General features: G+C 36.6%; 1 protein-coding gene across 1 annotated transcript; it reads right to left on the reverse strand.

Moving 5' to 3' along the window:
- Positions 1–683: 683 nt before the first annotated feature.
- On the reverse strand, positions 684–8,962 carry LOC105042110 (MACPF domain-containing protein At1g14780). Its single transcript, XM_010919210.4, has 8 exons — positions 8,542–8,962; positions 6,152–6,393; positions 3,650–3,851; positions 3,477–3,551; positions 3,157–3,340; positions 1,724–1,893; positions 1,573–1,637; positions 684–1,482 (listed from the first exon to the last, which is right to left on the reverse strand). Exons 1-8 carry the CDS (start codon positions 8,773–8,775, stop codon positions 861–863), a joined length of 1,794 nt encoding a protein of 597 aa, XP_010917512.2. The 5' UTR covers positions 8,776–8,962; the 3' UTR covers positions 684–860.
- Between the last annotated feature and the right edge of the window lie 5,527 nt (positions 8,963–14,489).

Genomic DNA, 14,489 nt, shown 5'->3' on the forward strand with positions numbered 1-14,489 from the left:
AAATAGATCTCGAAGAACTCCAAAGTTCAAAAATACTAAATTTGCTTTGTTTGAACCATGAATGGCTTTATGATACTCCATGTAAAAACCTGCCAAGCTTGCCAGGCTGGCTGTGGGCAGATAAGCCGATTGTGGAGGACGATTTAGCCATGATTATTAGCTGGTTGTGGAAGCAGCCAATGGTTAGGGCTGCTCGTCCTCTCCTCAGCGACACTTGGCATCTTGTATAGATTATTCCTCGATTGAGATCAAGCACATTTATCGTGAGGCCAATAGTGCAGCTGATTGGATGGCCTCCTATGTGGCTGAGCATTCCGAAGTTATATAGATGGAGATGACCGACGTGCTGCAGGCATTTCGAGATACTCTTTTTCTGACATTTTTGGCTATATGCATACACACCCTGTATCAGTGCTTCGTCTTATCAAAAAAAAAAAATCTTGCCAAGTATCTTTTGTTCCCTATGAGATGAAGGGCTATGCACATGAGAGCTTTTAGGTAATAATTACCATAATCATTTTGACATTATTTGTCCAAAATTTAAAATGATTGCTGAATACATTATAGTCAACGTGGTACTAGTTTACATTTATAGAATAAGTGAAGAATGGACAACATTACCTGGGAAAGGGGCAAAAATAACACTTCTACACCTTGATTATTTTGTTCTCTATCAAGCTTTATTTGTTTAAAAAAAAAAAATCATTAAAATTGATAACTTTGCTTCTCCAATTTTCATACAACGTTTTCCTTAAAACTCCTCCAATATAATATCGCACTTTTAGGTATTCACATACAAAAGAATGAGAAAATTTGGATATCCTCCAACTAGTGAGACTGTACAATTGCATATTCTCAAGTTAAGAAACAGAAGCTAGCAGAGAGAACTTGACATGCAGCCCTATCCTCCCTTTCTCCACATCCAGCTTTGCACCAGTGACCAGCCAATACCCAGGGGTGTCCTGTGGTCCCTTGCATACCTGAGATGTGTCCACAAACCTCAAAAGCTTTTGGGCCCCCACAGGCACTGGTGGGCCTGAGGGGAATACACCAGAGTCCACAATGACAATTGGGAGTGGCTGCCCCTCCTTCTCTACTCCAGTGAAAGGTGTGCTGATCGCTGAGAAGAAGCCCAATTTCTGAGAGAAGCCCAATGGGCCCTGCTCCCACTTAGACTGGGCCACAATGCAACCAGGTACTTCAGAGTATAGGAGCCTCAGGTGCAGCACACTAGTCGACTCATAGACCTTCACATGGAGCTGAGCTCCAGTTACAATGAATGAAGCTCCTCCACCAGTGGTAGACCACCGAGGGTCATACTTCACTGGCATGGTGCACACGTGCGAGAACATCTTCCATTGGACTGCCTCATAATATCTTTCATCTGCGATCTCCTCCGATCCCTGCCATAATGGTGCTTTGTTTGGCTGGGCTTTGATGAAGGTCGGGGTGTTTGATAAATGTTGAAGGTGGATGGCTAGTCTAACAACATGTAAATATATAGTCCAATTAATTCTTAATCATAATTACATACACACTCAAATGAAACAATGAGCAATCAACCGAGCTAACCGATTGTTTTTCTTGCCCTCAAGGTGGAGTCTCATCCCGGTGAGAGGTTTCCTTCCAACGATGACCTGAGATTGTGGGTGTAAAAAGGTCATATGGATGAGAGATTAATGGTGATTGTTAAATGAAGATTTAAGAATTAAGGTGGTGCTACCTGAGTTGTGTTGACATAGAGCTTGGGACCCATTAGACTGAACTGTAGGGAAGGAGTTGGAATGGATCTAATTGAGCTGGGACCAAGGGGGTGGTCATTGTGCATGGGAGCCCAGAACTTGTTAGCTTGGAAGTCCAAGAAGTATTGCAAGTCTGCTATTGGTGGTTTATCTGCAAAGCAAAACATTAATGCAAAAGATTGAATCAAAATAAGGTTACATCACTTTTTTATTAAAATATTATCTGAAAGTGGCCATGCACCCAAAGTAACATTGGCTCAAAAGGAAATACTAAATTAAGATAGCTTCCTGAATATTTCAATACAAATACAATTTTTTTTTTCATTTTTTGGGCAGTCAGACTTGACTTATTTATCCTCTATTTCAACCAGATTGATGTTAGGTATCCCCTCCTTGCAAGGAGATGAAGCCATTCCAAAGTTGGTTGAGATGGAATGGGTGAGACCGCTAATCAAATTTGATATCTGATCTTGCAAAATAAAAAGTGACGGATAAGGCTGCTAGCTAGCTTGATTCCTTCAGGTCGTCTAGGTTTGGGAGAGACTTTGTCTTATGTGGAAAAGACTTCTTTTAAGTCTTTTGGAAAGACTTTGTTTCTTCTAGTCTAGGAGTAAATAATGTCCCCTTGGTTTCGTGTTTCATTAGATTGAGGATTCTTTGATCTATCTTCTTTTCTTTGCTTTCCTTTTCAGTTGTAGCTTTCTCTGTGTATCCCTTTGCTTTACTCTACGTCTTTGTAGATAATATCTGCTTTCATCCATAAATTGGGGGAAGCTCCTTGCATCCTCCATTTTCCATAAAAAAATGGGGTAAGTTCCTTCTTTGATTGAACTTGATATTTTGTTTGGTGAGAAGACCTCTTACTGCGAAAGACAAGAGAGTCTGTTGGTCTTTGGTATCTCTTAAATAGAATTATGGAGCGTTAAGATCCAAGAAAGGTATTCTCTTGATTTGATATCCTCTAGTGCTACATATTGAAGAACGTAAACGTTAAGTTAAAATATTTTGGGGTAGGTTTGACTTGGCTACAATCTAGCTTTTCCCCGAAGAAATTTTCAACTAAAAGTTCTTGGTTTTTGTTGTTTTGCTACACTATGATGGTGCCATTTTTGTTTTTTCTCTTTTTGTTCCTGCTATTCTCACATTGAAGGGAAGAGATTATTGCTACCCTTTTAGCTCCAGGTCTTGTATGATGAATTAATTTTACACTTATGTGCGCTGATGTTGCTCTCCATGTGCACTACTTTGAATTACATATAGTAGTTTCAAACTCTTCTGATCTAAATATATGAATATATGAACAAAAGTGATATATATAGATCAACATTCTGGAGATGCATTAATAGATGATTTAATTTATATTTTTTTCTAGATCTAAGAAATATCAAATTTTTGCAGAGAGAAGATTACTTACATCGAAGGTAGAGGTTAATGGCATGGGATAGGAAGCCAGCACCAGGAACACCCTTTAGGAGGGAGGTAACGGGAACAAAGGTGAAGTTGATCACATCCGGCATGGAAGGGACTGTTAGAAGCCACTCACAGTGGCTGCTCGCGGATGTATTTCCTCCCCTCTTCAAGCATATGACTGTTACACCCTGCAAAAAAATCAAATTAAACGTTATCTTTGCAAATGGTTAAGGTAAAACTAAAGAAGTTTATAAGCTTAAATAGAAATCTAGCTCGGGGAGGCATTGCTCATATAGCATGTCATTGGGTGACCTTCATACGTACATCTTTGCATGAGACTGGATTAATGCCTTCAACAAGCCTTGGTTGCGAGTCAAACACATTGAAAGCCTCCGGAACCTGTTAGTAAGCCCTTTAATAAGTCTCATAAATGAGAGAGATGGAGAGACTTCTATGTGAATGAGAGAGAGAGAGAAATAGAGAGAAGGCAAGGTGACCTTGAGCTTATGTTCTTTGGATTTCGACCGGAGAGGAGGAAGGGCACAGGTCCCAGTGAATAGTTGATCTCCAAGTCTATCCAAGTGTTGCTTGAGTTCAGATGGAGCCAAGTTGGAAGACTGGTCTTGCTTCACATAAACCACATCCTGGCCTCCGACACTTAGCCCCACTATTATATGTGTCCCGTAGTTTTCAATGAACCTGCGTTCAAGACAAACACCAACTAGCTGATCAGTGACCATTGACCCCATTAGAATTCAACCTTGTTTACTTTATTCGCAGGCTTTGTTTAAATACTTTTCTAACCCTACTGAGTTCAGTTCCTTGAACAAAACTTTAAAGTCAGAGCCTGTTAGTTGAAGAGCCAACTTGGCGCTTGCTGTACTCATTTATTATTTGGTGATATAGATCACGGACTTGGAGATCCCACAATGAAAACGGGGCACCTTACTGTTTGGTGGGCACACACTTAATCCGTAGTATTGGCTTCAATGTGCTAGAAGACTTTCAACTCTAATCCGACGACCAAAGGAAGAGAATAAAAAAATGAAGGCTGATACGTATCTTCTTATGAAAAACCTATTCATTTATAGGTATGTTGGCACCATGACTTGCTGTATTATTGCACCAGTAAGGAAGTTGCAAGGTGGGAAGCTACCAACTACACCTATATTAAGCAATAGTTTCTTTTTTTTTGGGTAAAGATGTTAAGCCAGAGTTAGACCGAGTCAATTGTAGGTATGGTCAGAATAATGAAATAATGGATGCATGGACTGTCATTAATTATTTTTTGAATTACTGAATTTCTATAATTATTAATTTTTCATTACTGAATTGATTCTCTGAGTTGGCTTATTGATGGATGATTAAGTTTCCATCAACTCTCATTGTTGTTACAATTTTTATTGACTCTCCCAAGCTAAAATTGTTCACACTCGATAACATCAATAATATTTCTACCAAAAAAAAAAAAAAATCAATAACATCTATTCTTAAGAGAAAGAAGGGATTTTATATATGTATCCTTATAAAAATATCCAATTGCATATTTACCCTGCAAAGTTATATATATATATATATATTATATATATATATCCCTGGATCTATATTTGCCCCTATAATCCACATCCATTAGGTTTATATTGTTGGACAATGCTGCTAAACTACAATTAAAATTTGATTAAATTTAGAAAATGATATTTTACCATCACAAAACAAGATCAAAAAAATTTAAGTTAAAATAATGTTTAAGAGCTGAAACAAACAAAACACAATTCTCTTGACCACCAACACAATGCATATCTAATAATTGTTTAAATTAGTAATTCAGCTTCCATATACTAAATGAATTGAATTCTCTCTACTAGCTCATTACATTTGAATAGTCAATTTTCCTCTTTGATAAAAAAATATTAAACATGTACTCCGATTTTCTTCTATATATTGTTCAAAAATAGTGCAGAATATAGATCCATATGATTTAAAAAGAAATAGCAAATTAAAAATTTACCAATAGTTTACATATTCTTTTCCCTTTGTTAAAAATGTATGAGATAAATATATATCATTTATTTGCTAGAAAATTTCAATACTTTACTACCTAAATAAATAAAATATATAAATTTATTTCAAAATAATTAAAACATGTTAATTTAAATCATTTTTGATAGTAAATTTTTGATCTATTCAAAAGAATAAAGTGAAGCAAACTTATTTTTTTAATTTTATGTCAAATACATATGAATATGTCTAGTTGACAGAAATATTTAGTTTAATTACCAATCTTTAAGACATGATGTCCAAAAATGGAGGATGTGTTTTTTTTATCAAAGAGAATAATTGACTCCTCAAATACTATAAGCTAGTAGAAATAATTCAATAAACTCAATATAGGTAAAATGAATCATCAATTTAAGACCCCATCACATATTGTATTGGTAGGCAAGAGGATTATGTTTTAGCTAATGGTTAATGGCTTGATTCAACTCTTAAAGATTATGTTTAATTAAATTTTGAAGCCATTTATATGAGGGTAAAAATATGATTTCATTTTAATGATAAATAAATGTTCAAAAAGAATTGAATTTAGGGATAAATATGAAAAATACTTTTATAGGGATATAATTGAAAAATTTTAAAAAAGAATCATACCAAGATATATGAAATGGTGCCATAAGTCATTAAATTTGCTAAGTTCAATTCGTTTCTTTTACTTGCTCTTAAACATGATGATTTTTCTACATTCCTTTTTTCATTCTATATGTTTGGATATTTTTCCTTTAGCAAACTTTCTTGTCATGCATTCAACTTGTAAGCATGCATATATTTCATTAATCAGAAAATATAGTCCAAGGCCTACCTTGGTTGACTTAATTATTACATTAGCTCCAAATGGAGAAAAAGAAATGGAGGTGCAACAAAGAAAAAATGAAAAAAAAAAAAAAATGGATAAGGACTGACTAAATATGGTTAAGTAAAAAATAATTATTTAATTAATATACCTTGAGAGAGCAGCTGGATCCCAAGAAGAAGGAACATCATTGATGACATGATCGGAGAGAATGAGAGGTTGGCGGATAATGTGAAGGTCAAAGAGAGAGATGAAGTAGCCATCCATGGCCAAGCATTTGGTCCTTGAAGCATCTCGAGCCCACGAGCCACTATTAAATTCAAACATAAAGTTGAACAAACCTGAGGGTATCTTTCCAGCCAACGAGCTTCTCTGATTGAATAGCTCCGACATCTATATGTAAATCCACGATGTAAATGATGTCACCTTTCATTTGATTAATGCTAGCTAAATTCATTATTCTAAAATATTGCTAAAAGTCTAATAGGATTATCCATCAATCATCATAATCTAATTTAATTAATTTGCTCAAAGCCAAATCATAGCTAAATAGCACTAGCTATCCCCCATTCAACTCCCAAACTCACATCTTCATGCTACATGGCATATTTACAGACGGCTAAAGCGCGCAGGAACCTATCTTGCCAATCCCCATGTTGCAAAGGGCCTCGCCAAATGGAAAAGGCATCCATCCCTTAATAATAAACAAGAGTCCAGACCCAAAGAAATAATACTCCATGTGGTTATATAACACCAACAGATCTACAAACAACCTCCTTAAATAAGGCCTTGTTTCTCCCCTGCTCTTTTCTGCTAAATGTGAACAGGTGGGAACAATATGAGGCTAAAACCTTTTGAATAATAAGTGTGTGGAAGTAAACTTGATGACAATTTTTTTTGGGTGACTTTGAAGACCACATGGATGACATCTGTTATCACTCATCGTACCCTGTTCACAACGAGAACGAAAAAGATTATTTTTTTTTAAAAAAAAATAATCTATGGTCAAAGCTTTATTAATCACACTGCGGTACTTGTAACCAGAATTTCTACGAAACAGATGCTGAAACTTGTGGTGGACCAATGCGTTAATTTCTTGGAGGTGAGTTATGGTCACCGTCGGTGACGGAAATTAGGTCATTCTTGGTGCCACTGCCATTCTATCTTCCGGAATTCCACCCGGCCCCTCTAAATTTGGACTTTTCCTCCTGTCCTACATTTTGGCTGCTAAACTGTCTAATGGAAGCTAATCAGATTTGATTAAGAAAACTTGGACAGCCTCCAGAAAAAGTCCATTGAAATTGTGAAACATGAACTAAGAAATCTCTTTCAGTTGGTTTGGTCCACGTTAGGCTTCTCGAAGATGGATGAGATAGGGGAGGCTATTGGAAGGGAAAAGGGTTGTATCTTCTGCACGAAAAAAAGATTTACTTTCCTCCACTTAAATCTACTATTAAATTGCATAATAATCATTTTAAGATGAGTGCAGGGCATAATCCAATGGTCGATGTCATAAAAAAAAAAGATCGATCATTTTTTTTTTACGAAGGATACAATCCTAATCCACCCCAAAGTGCATCAAGAAAGCATGCATGCGATTTTAATTACCTCGGTTCCTCCTTTTACTTCATCATCACTTGCATGTTGGGTTGATAGCTATTGAGTATATTTCTTTTCCTCTTGTGTTGCCAATCAAAATATGTTGTGGAGTAACATGGCACCACGGTATCTTTGGAAAAAAGAAATGGCACCACAATAGGGCATGAGATGTTCTAATTGTTTCTTAAGAACAATTCAAACATACACAGTGCATCATGGTATACGGCCATTCTGATCATAAGACTGGCTGGTATTTTGAAGTTGGAAGGTGCTTATAGCTAAACAAACATGAACTAAGACCAGTTGCAGGTTATTGAGAAGCAATTAAATATATTCAGCAAAAGTGTTTCAACTCTCAATTATAATTAACTAAAAGTGTTAAGCATCCAGAAGTTAATTTGGAAAGGAAGGAGAAAACAATCTTGTCCTATTTCTTTTTATGCATATTACTGTAAAAAAATGAGAGTAAAACCAAAGATGGGTATAGATATATGTATCGGACATGGAATTGCCGAGTATGAGCAATTTGAAGAACAAAATGGCTGGTCCTTTGTGCCAAACACCCATAAAAAGATGAAGAAAGGTAGGTAGCTCCAATTTTCCAAATCCATCCGACAATTAAAGAGCATGGCAATATTTCACTTAAAAAAAGATGACTCCAAACAATTAAACAGGCTGAATGAGGGGTGCAATGTTTGAGTAGGATACTCAAAAATTTGCTCTCCAAGATCGGAGTGTTGTTTCTTGGCATTCATGAGATGCCAGAGAACAAGACAGTAGGTGTGACATCAGACCAAACCATAGGATCCAAATCCAACAAACAAAAGAAACTTTTACATCCCAACAAAAAATATGTGTATATGTATATATATCAATCTGGTCATAATCAACAGTCCTACTAAAAAGAAATTAATCAATTAGAAGAAGGTGATGACCCAATACCCGGTTAAACTCAAGCACATCAGACTGGTATCTGATTCGATCCCCCTTATCACACTTTATATCAACCGATACACCTTCAAAGGCTCCAAATCCGGGCACCAAGAGCTCTTTCCTCTCCTCCTCATTGATCACAACCAGCCTCTCCTTCCCCTTGCAGTACTTCGGCCGGAAGTCGCATGTCACATCGAAGCCTCTCCCCAAACACCTCAAAGCTCTTTCCACAACCCCACTCATCTCCTCCTCTCTTCTCTATCTCTGGATCTTTTTGCACCAACTTCCGTCCCCTTGCATTGGCCTATCTATATGTTGAAGGTGTGAAGAAGAGGAGGAGAAAAGGGCAGAGTTCTATGTTAGAGGATGTCAAAGGAGGAGGATTTTGTCCATTTTTTAAAGTCCCCTTAGGCCCCTTCAACGGTTTGGTTATTTTGAATGGCAAGAGCTAATGGGTATATATGGAATACGTGTGATATATAAGAGATATTCAAGTGAGAAGGAAAGAAAATATAATGGGAAGGGGGAAGGTTCCACTGCCGCCCGTTTCTCTGGTTGAGTTTGACCGCTATTTTTGATTTAGCTACTACTTTTTTTTATCTTTCCTATCTTTCTAGCTCTCCATGTAACACGGTACGTCTAAATGACCAATTTGGCCTACTGGAACAGCCACTGCGAAGGGAGTGTTTTTGTCCTTTAGGCTGGCGTATGATTGAAGGCGGTATTGTTAAGGGAATATAATGATTGGAGAGCACGCCAGGGTCTCATTAGTTGGAATTCTAATCCTAAAAAGCAAGAGTTGTTGTTTTAACCTTTTAGAGCAGATCAAATGTGGGCATCAATCTTCTGTTAATTTTAAATAGTGTTGCATTTGGTGCCACTAAGTTGGGTGTGGGTTGTACTATGACCCAATAGTATGATGGATCTTCTTTGAATCGTTGTATTACATTTTGCACATCTTTCAAAGCACGATGTCTGTCCCATGATCTATGGCAATAGATAGAAAAAGAGGTTGGTGGGCTTTAAAATCTGTGCATAGTGTGATTCAACGTTTAACATCCCAAAAGAAGATCAATTATTCTTTCAAGCGGGAGATATGAGCCAAATCCCACTAAATCCCTGTATGTGTCAACATGAGATGGGAGGACTTACGCAGTTCATATATTGATTGTGTGATATGAAACAAGGTGCAATCGGATCATGAGCAACAATGCTAGTATCTTCTTATTGATGTGTGCGCGCGCGTGTGTGTGTAGAGAGAGAGAGAGAGAGAGTGAGTGTGTGTACTAAGAAATATATGCATTCTTCTTGAAAATCAATGATACATCATCTACATTCAAAATCTAAACTAATGACCAAGATTTTTTTACAAAACAGATTTAGAAACCAAAATTTATTTACTTTGATGGTCTCTAATTTAATTATTATTTATGCACTAAAATGAATTACATCACTTACCTTAGTATTGTCAAATACATGAAATAGCACAAAAATTAAAATTGATTTTATAAGTCAAGATCTGCTACCTAACAATATTGGTAGAATTAAGAACTCCAGGTTTCGATGATTAGATCATATTGTAAAATATAGTGTCACTTTTGTAAAACTATCTATTTCGATGCCTACTTGATAACTAAATTACAACCATCAAAACATATGATTTTTAGTTTCCAAGCCTATTTTGTGGTATAGATTATGTTCAACTGTTTGAATTTAGATGGTCTATCATTGATTCAAACAATTATATGAGCAGTATACCCAAGTATATAATAGCATCTCTCTCCATATATCATCTTATAATCATAGAAATTTTTTACCATTAAATCTCAAAGGTATAGGTGTCAACAGTATGATCTCAGAGAATCCCATCGTATGGTAAGTCAAGCTAGCGATCTTATGGGTCTCCCGGTCTCAATTCGATCACGTTCCAAACGGGAATTGGTCATTTTCTTCATCCAGATTGGTAGTTCCCACTAGGTCACCCTGCACAACCTTTCTTTTTTTCAGACCATAACAGTTTGGCCGAGTGGGGGACAAGTTATGGAGAGGGAAGAGAGGAGAGGTTTTGACCATGTTACGGTTTGAGTCAAAGTCTATCACCAATAAATACAATGGAGGCCCAACCATGATACCAAACAGTTTGCCTTTATTGTACCATCCATGGGTCCTGAGTGATGATTGAATTGTTCTGGGTAAGAGCATTGAGACTTGTAAATTTTTCAAGGTTTATTGGTACAAATGTTGGTGAGTCTGTGTCAATGAGCAATCCAACTATTTTATCGGAATAAAAACTTGTGGTCAAAAATGGAGAGAGAAGAAACCCTGACCACTTATCCTATGACAAGAACGCCTAATTCAAGGCCTCTTTAATTTATAGCAGATACAATTCTTACTGGATTCATTTCCTCCAAAGAAAAGAAATTAAATTTATAGTTATTTTAGCATCCATAATGCATTTGAGTACTGGTTTGAGCATTATACAAATTTCTAATCTTCTGAAAGGAATTAAGATAGATTGGAGGATAGTCTAGAGATGTTACTATTTTGAACTGCCTTCATGATTCATGATTTGATTACTTTGCACTAGACTTTCTAGATTGCTAGTCATGATCCTACTTGAAAAAACTACTTTCAGCCATATTTTAAAGAGAAGAAAAAAAAAAAGAAAATTAATCGAACAATCTGCCAATATAGTATTCAAGGTTCCAATTGCATGGCTGTTTAATATGAGTAGTGATAGCCTGGAAGCTTAATGATCCATTGACGAAACAAGGAATGCTAGTAAATTAAAATAAAAATATTAAAAAGATTAATTCCTTGATTACCCATGATATTTATTGGATATTACAGATTTAATGCTATAATTTTTTATACTTTCGTATTACTATTATATTTACAGAAAAATTTGAACAAAGAACTATTATTGTAATCCTTAACCAATAATAAACACCTATAACAATCATTCCTATGTGCCTACATATGTTTCTATCATGGAAGACTAGTTATATATAGTCATTTATATAATTCTCACAGTCAAAGAGAAGTACTTATTCGCGTCTTAATAAGAATTACTTGCAGAAAACCACCAAGCATTAGACTCGGTATGCTAGGCAAAAAAAAGGTTGGAGAAAAATAGTGAGAACATATATAGGTCAGGAAGCCATGAATGGTTGGTTCTCCTAGTTTTCCCACCAAAGAGCTAAAATAACAAAGGTATGGTGTGAATGAGGCTAGAGAAATTAAAGGTACAGCGAGAGCCTATGGTCACTGCAGCAAAGCATTCACACACATGGATCTGTGGAAGGGAAACGAGGACGACCAAGTCTTCCAAAGTTTCCAGGGCTCTTCCAAAGTGCCTCAGCCTCAGGACACTGACCTATAGATATCAACGATTGCACATCATGATTAATATAGAAAGGATGGTGAAAGCCACAACACAGCAGATACGTGACTTTTGTTGGTTCATATCAGAGGGAATTAATTCGTGAAAAGAAATTAAGCAAATAAAAGAAACAGAAAGGAGGTTGCTACTTATCCCTAAAACCACACAATGCTTTATATCATTGAGTTTTTAGAAATAGTCAACCAGAAAGTTGACGTTGTGACTTCAAATTAGCACCAAAAATGCTGTGCATGGCACTAAAAACAGGCTTTAGTCCCTTTACAAGGAAATTCTCGGCAGCATGTTGGAGCACTCAGAGACAGAGACGGGGGGAAGAGAAGAGGGGACAGGGTTTTCAAATCTTAATATATCGTATCTTGTAAGTTGCCAGGACCGAGTTGAATGGAGATCTTGGTTTATCTCGAAAATAAAATAAATAAGAAAATTTGGAAGAAATTGAGATATTCTGAGATTTAGAACAATATTTTTTTAGGTCAAGATACGGAATCATGGTGAATATAGTAAGCCAAATTAAAATTATATTTAGGCATTAATTTTGAGCTTTATTAGTTAATACTTTGTTTAAAAAGTTGAAAGGATGATTGATCAATTTGAATATATGAAAAGATGATTGATCAATTTGAATATACATATTGGCCAATATCTTGGATTTGATGATTTATATAGACTGAAATTGGAGGGCTAAATGATATATAGAGTGTATTATGGGGTGCTCAGTGTTGATATAAACTGAACTGTTGGTTGAGATCTCAATGAAAACTTTCATACAAGATCTAAGATGTTTTCATTGTATATAGGGTTAATTATCTAAAAAATACTATATTTTTTAGGAATTTTCAGTTTTAGCATAATCTTTTAATTTTTTCAATCAAATATGTATACTATACAATTTATTGAAATATTGGCCCGCAGTCAATCGATGTTGAAGTTTAGCTCCTCCCGTCGCCGATGGCATCGTGAAATTGATGCATCTATCCCACCATTGACTTTGATCTAATATCAGAATGACAGAATCCATGACCCCTTTCCTCTTCAAAATTCTCTTCTCCTCCTCCCATTCCTCACTCTCGCCTTCGTAAGCCTTTTTTTAAGGCTTCTTCTTCACCATCTCTCTGCCCTCTTCTTCTTTTCATGGCCATTATGCTAGTGGTCTCCGACACCACCGACAGCACCACCCTTGAGCTGGACTTCCACCACCGCTTCTCCAACCCCGTGTGCCAGTATGCAGAGGCCCATGACGGGCTCCCCGATGGCTGGCGGCTCGAGAAGGGCTTCATTGAGTACTACACCACCTTTGCCTGCCACAATTGTGCCCTTTATGGTCACGCCCTCACCGACGGTGGCGACCCCAACAAAGATCTCACCTTTGCCAACGGCAACATGACCTTCAGCTCCCTGGGATAGTGTAGACTCTCACTTTATCTCTGGCTAACTTCATCAGATTTAGGGTTTCAAAGGTGGGACTTTGGCCTCAACCCTCACCCTCTTCAACCCTTCTCCTTAAAAGCTCTCTCTCTCCATCTCCATCGCTCTGTCTCCTTTCTACTCTACATTTTCATGCCATCTTCCATGCTTAATGATGTGGATGACACGTCATCTATATAACATAACACATCAGTTAGCAGGTTGATTCCATGCATAACATGTCAGCATCTTAACGATAAACTTTAACATCGATTAACGAGAGGCCAATATTATAACAAATTGGATAGTACACATACTTGATTGAAAAAATTAAAAGATTATGTTAAAATTGAGAATCCCCAAAAAGTATAGGATTTTTAGATAATTAACCCTTTTATATATGTTGCAACTTCTAGATATCAAGATTGAAATAGTTTTATTTCTTTAAATAGATCTATGGAAAAGTTGCAAAGACATCCATCTAAATTTGGGCCTATTGCTGCAAATCTCCAAGTTGTTGCAAACAAGGCCGGTCTCCTACCGATCTAGGATTTGGCGATGTTTCAAGGACTAGCTCTCCTTGAAAATCTCAAAATTAAAAAAGTCTACACTCATCGGAGATTTTCTAATGGGGGATCCTCCGATACTTTAAGTCAGTCGGAGCTTGAAAATAATGAAAGAAAGAGAATTGGAGAAAGAAAGAGTACTCTTATTTTTTGGAGTAGAATTTATCTGAGGGTCTCCTTTGTTTCTCTTTATATGAAGGGGAGTCGTCGTGCATTACCTCCAAATTCGATAATGGCGGAAGCAGAGAATCCATGCCCACTAATCCAGAAATTGTATGTTATTGGTTACAGACACCATTTGTGGGTACTAGATACGTGATTTTAGCTCATATGCCTAAGATTAAAGAAAATCATTCGAGATTCTAGAAAATTTTATCGGATTAATCTTTCCTTCTTAATAGGTTGATGATTTGAAGTTCATTTTGTGTCCTCGCCATGAGTCTAACCCCAGGGTCAGTGTGCATCCGAGTTCGAGGTCGGGTTGCCACCAATGTTGGGGAATCATTTTGGTGGGACAATCTGGTCGTCTAGTCTTTCATTTCCAACATCTAAAGAGGTCCTTTGGTGTTAATATAGCTTCCATG

Source organism: Elaeis guineensis, chromosome 3, assembly GCF_000442705.2.
Source record: "Elaeis guineensis isolate ETL-2024a chromosome 3, EG11, whole genome shotgun sequence".
NCBI lineage: Eukaryota > Viridiplantae > Streptophyta > Magnoliopsida > Arecales > Arecaceae > Elaeis > Elaeis guineensis.

Excerpts from the sequence above, each read along its gene's own strand:
- LOC105042110 (XM_010919210.4), bottom strand. The coding sequence starts at position 8,775 with ATGAGTGGGGTTGTGGAAAGAGCTTTGAGGTGTTTGGGGAGAGGCTTC. Across the intron at positions 3,852-6,151 it reads GATCCAGCTGCTCTCTCAAG|GTTCATTGAAAACTACGGGA; the intron begins GTATATTAATTA and ends TCTTGAACGCAG. Across the intron at positions 3,552-3,649 it reads CCAAAGAACATAAGCTCAAG|GTTCCGGAGGCTTTCAATGT; the intron begins GTCACCTTGCCT and ends GCTTACTAACAG.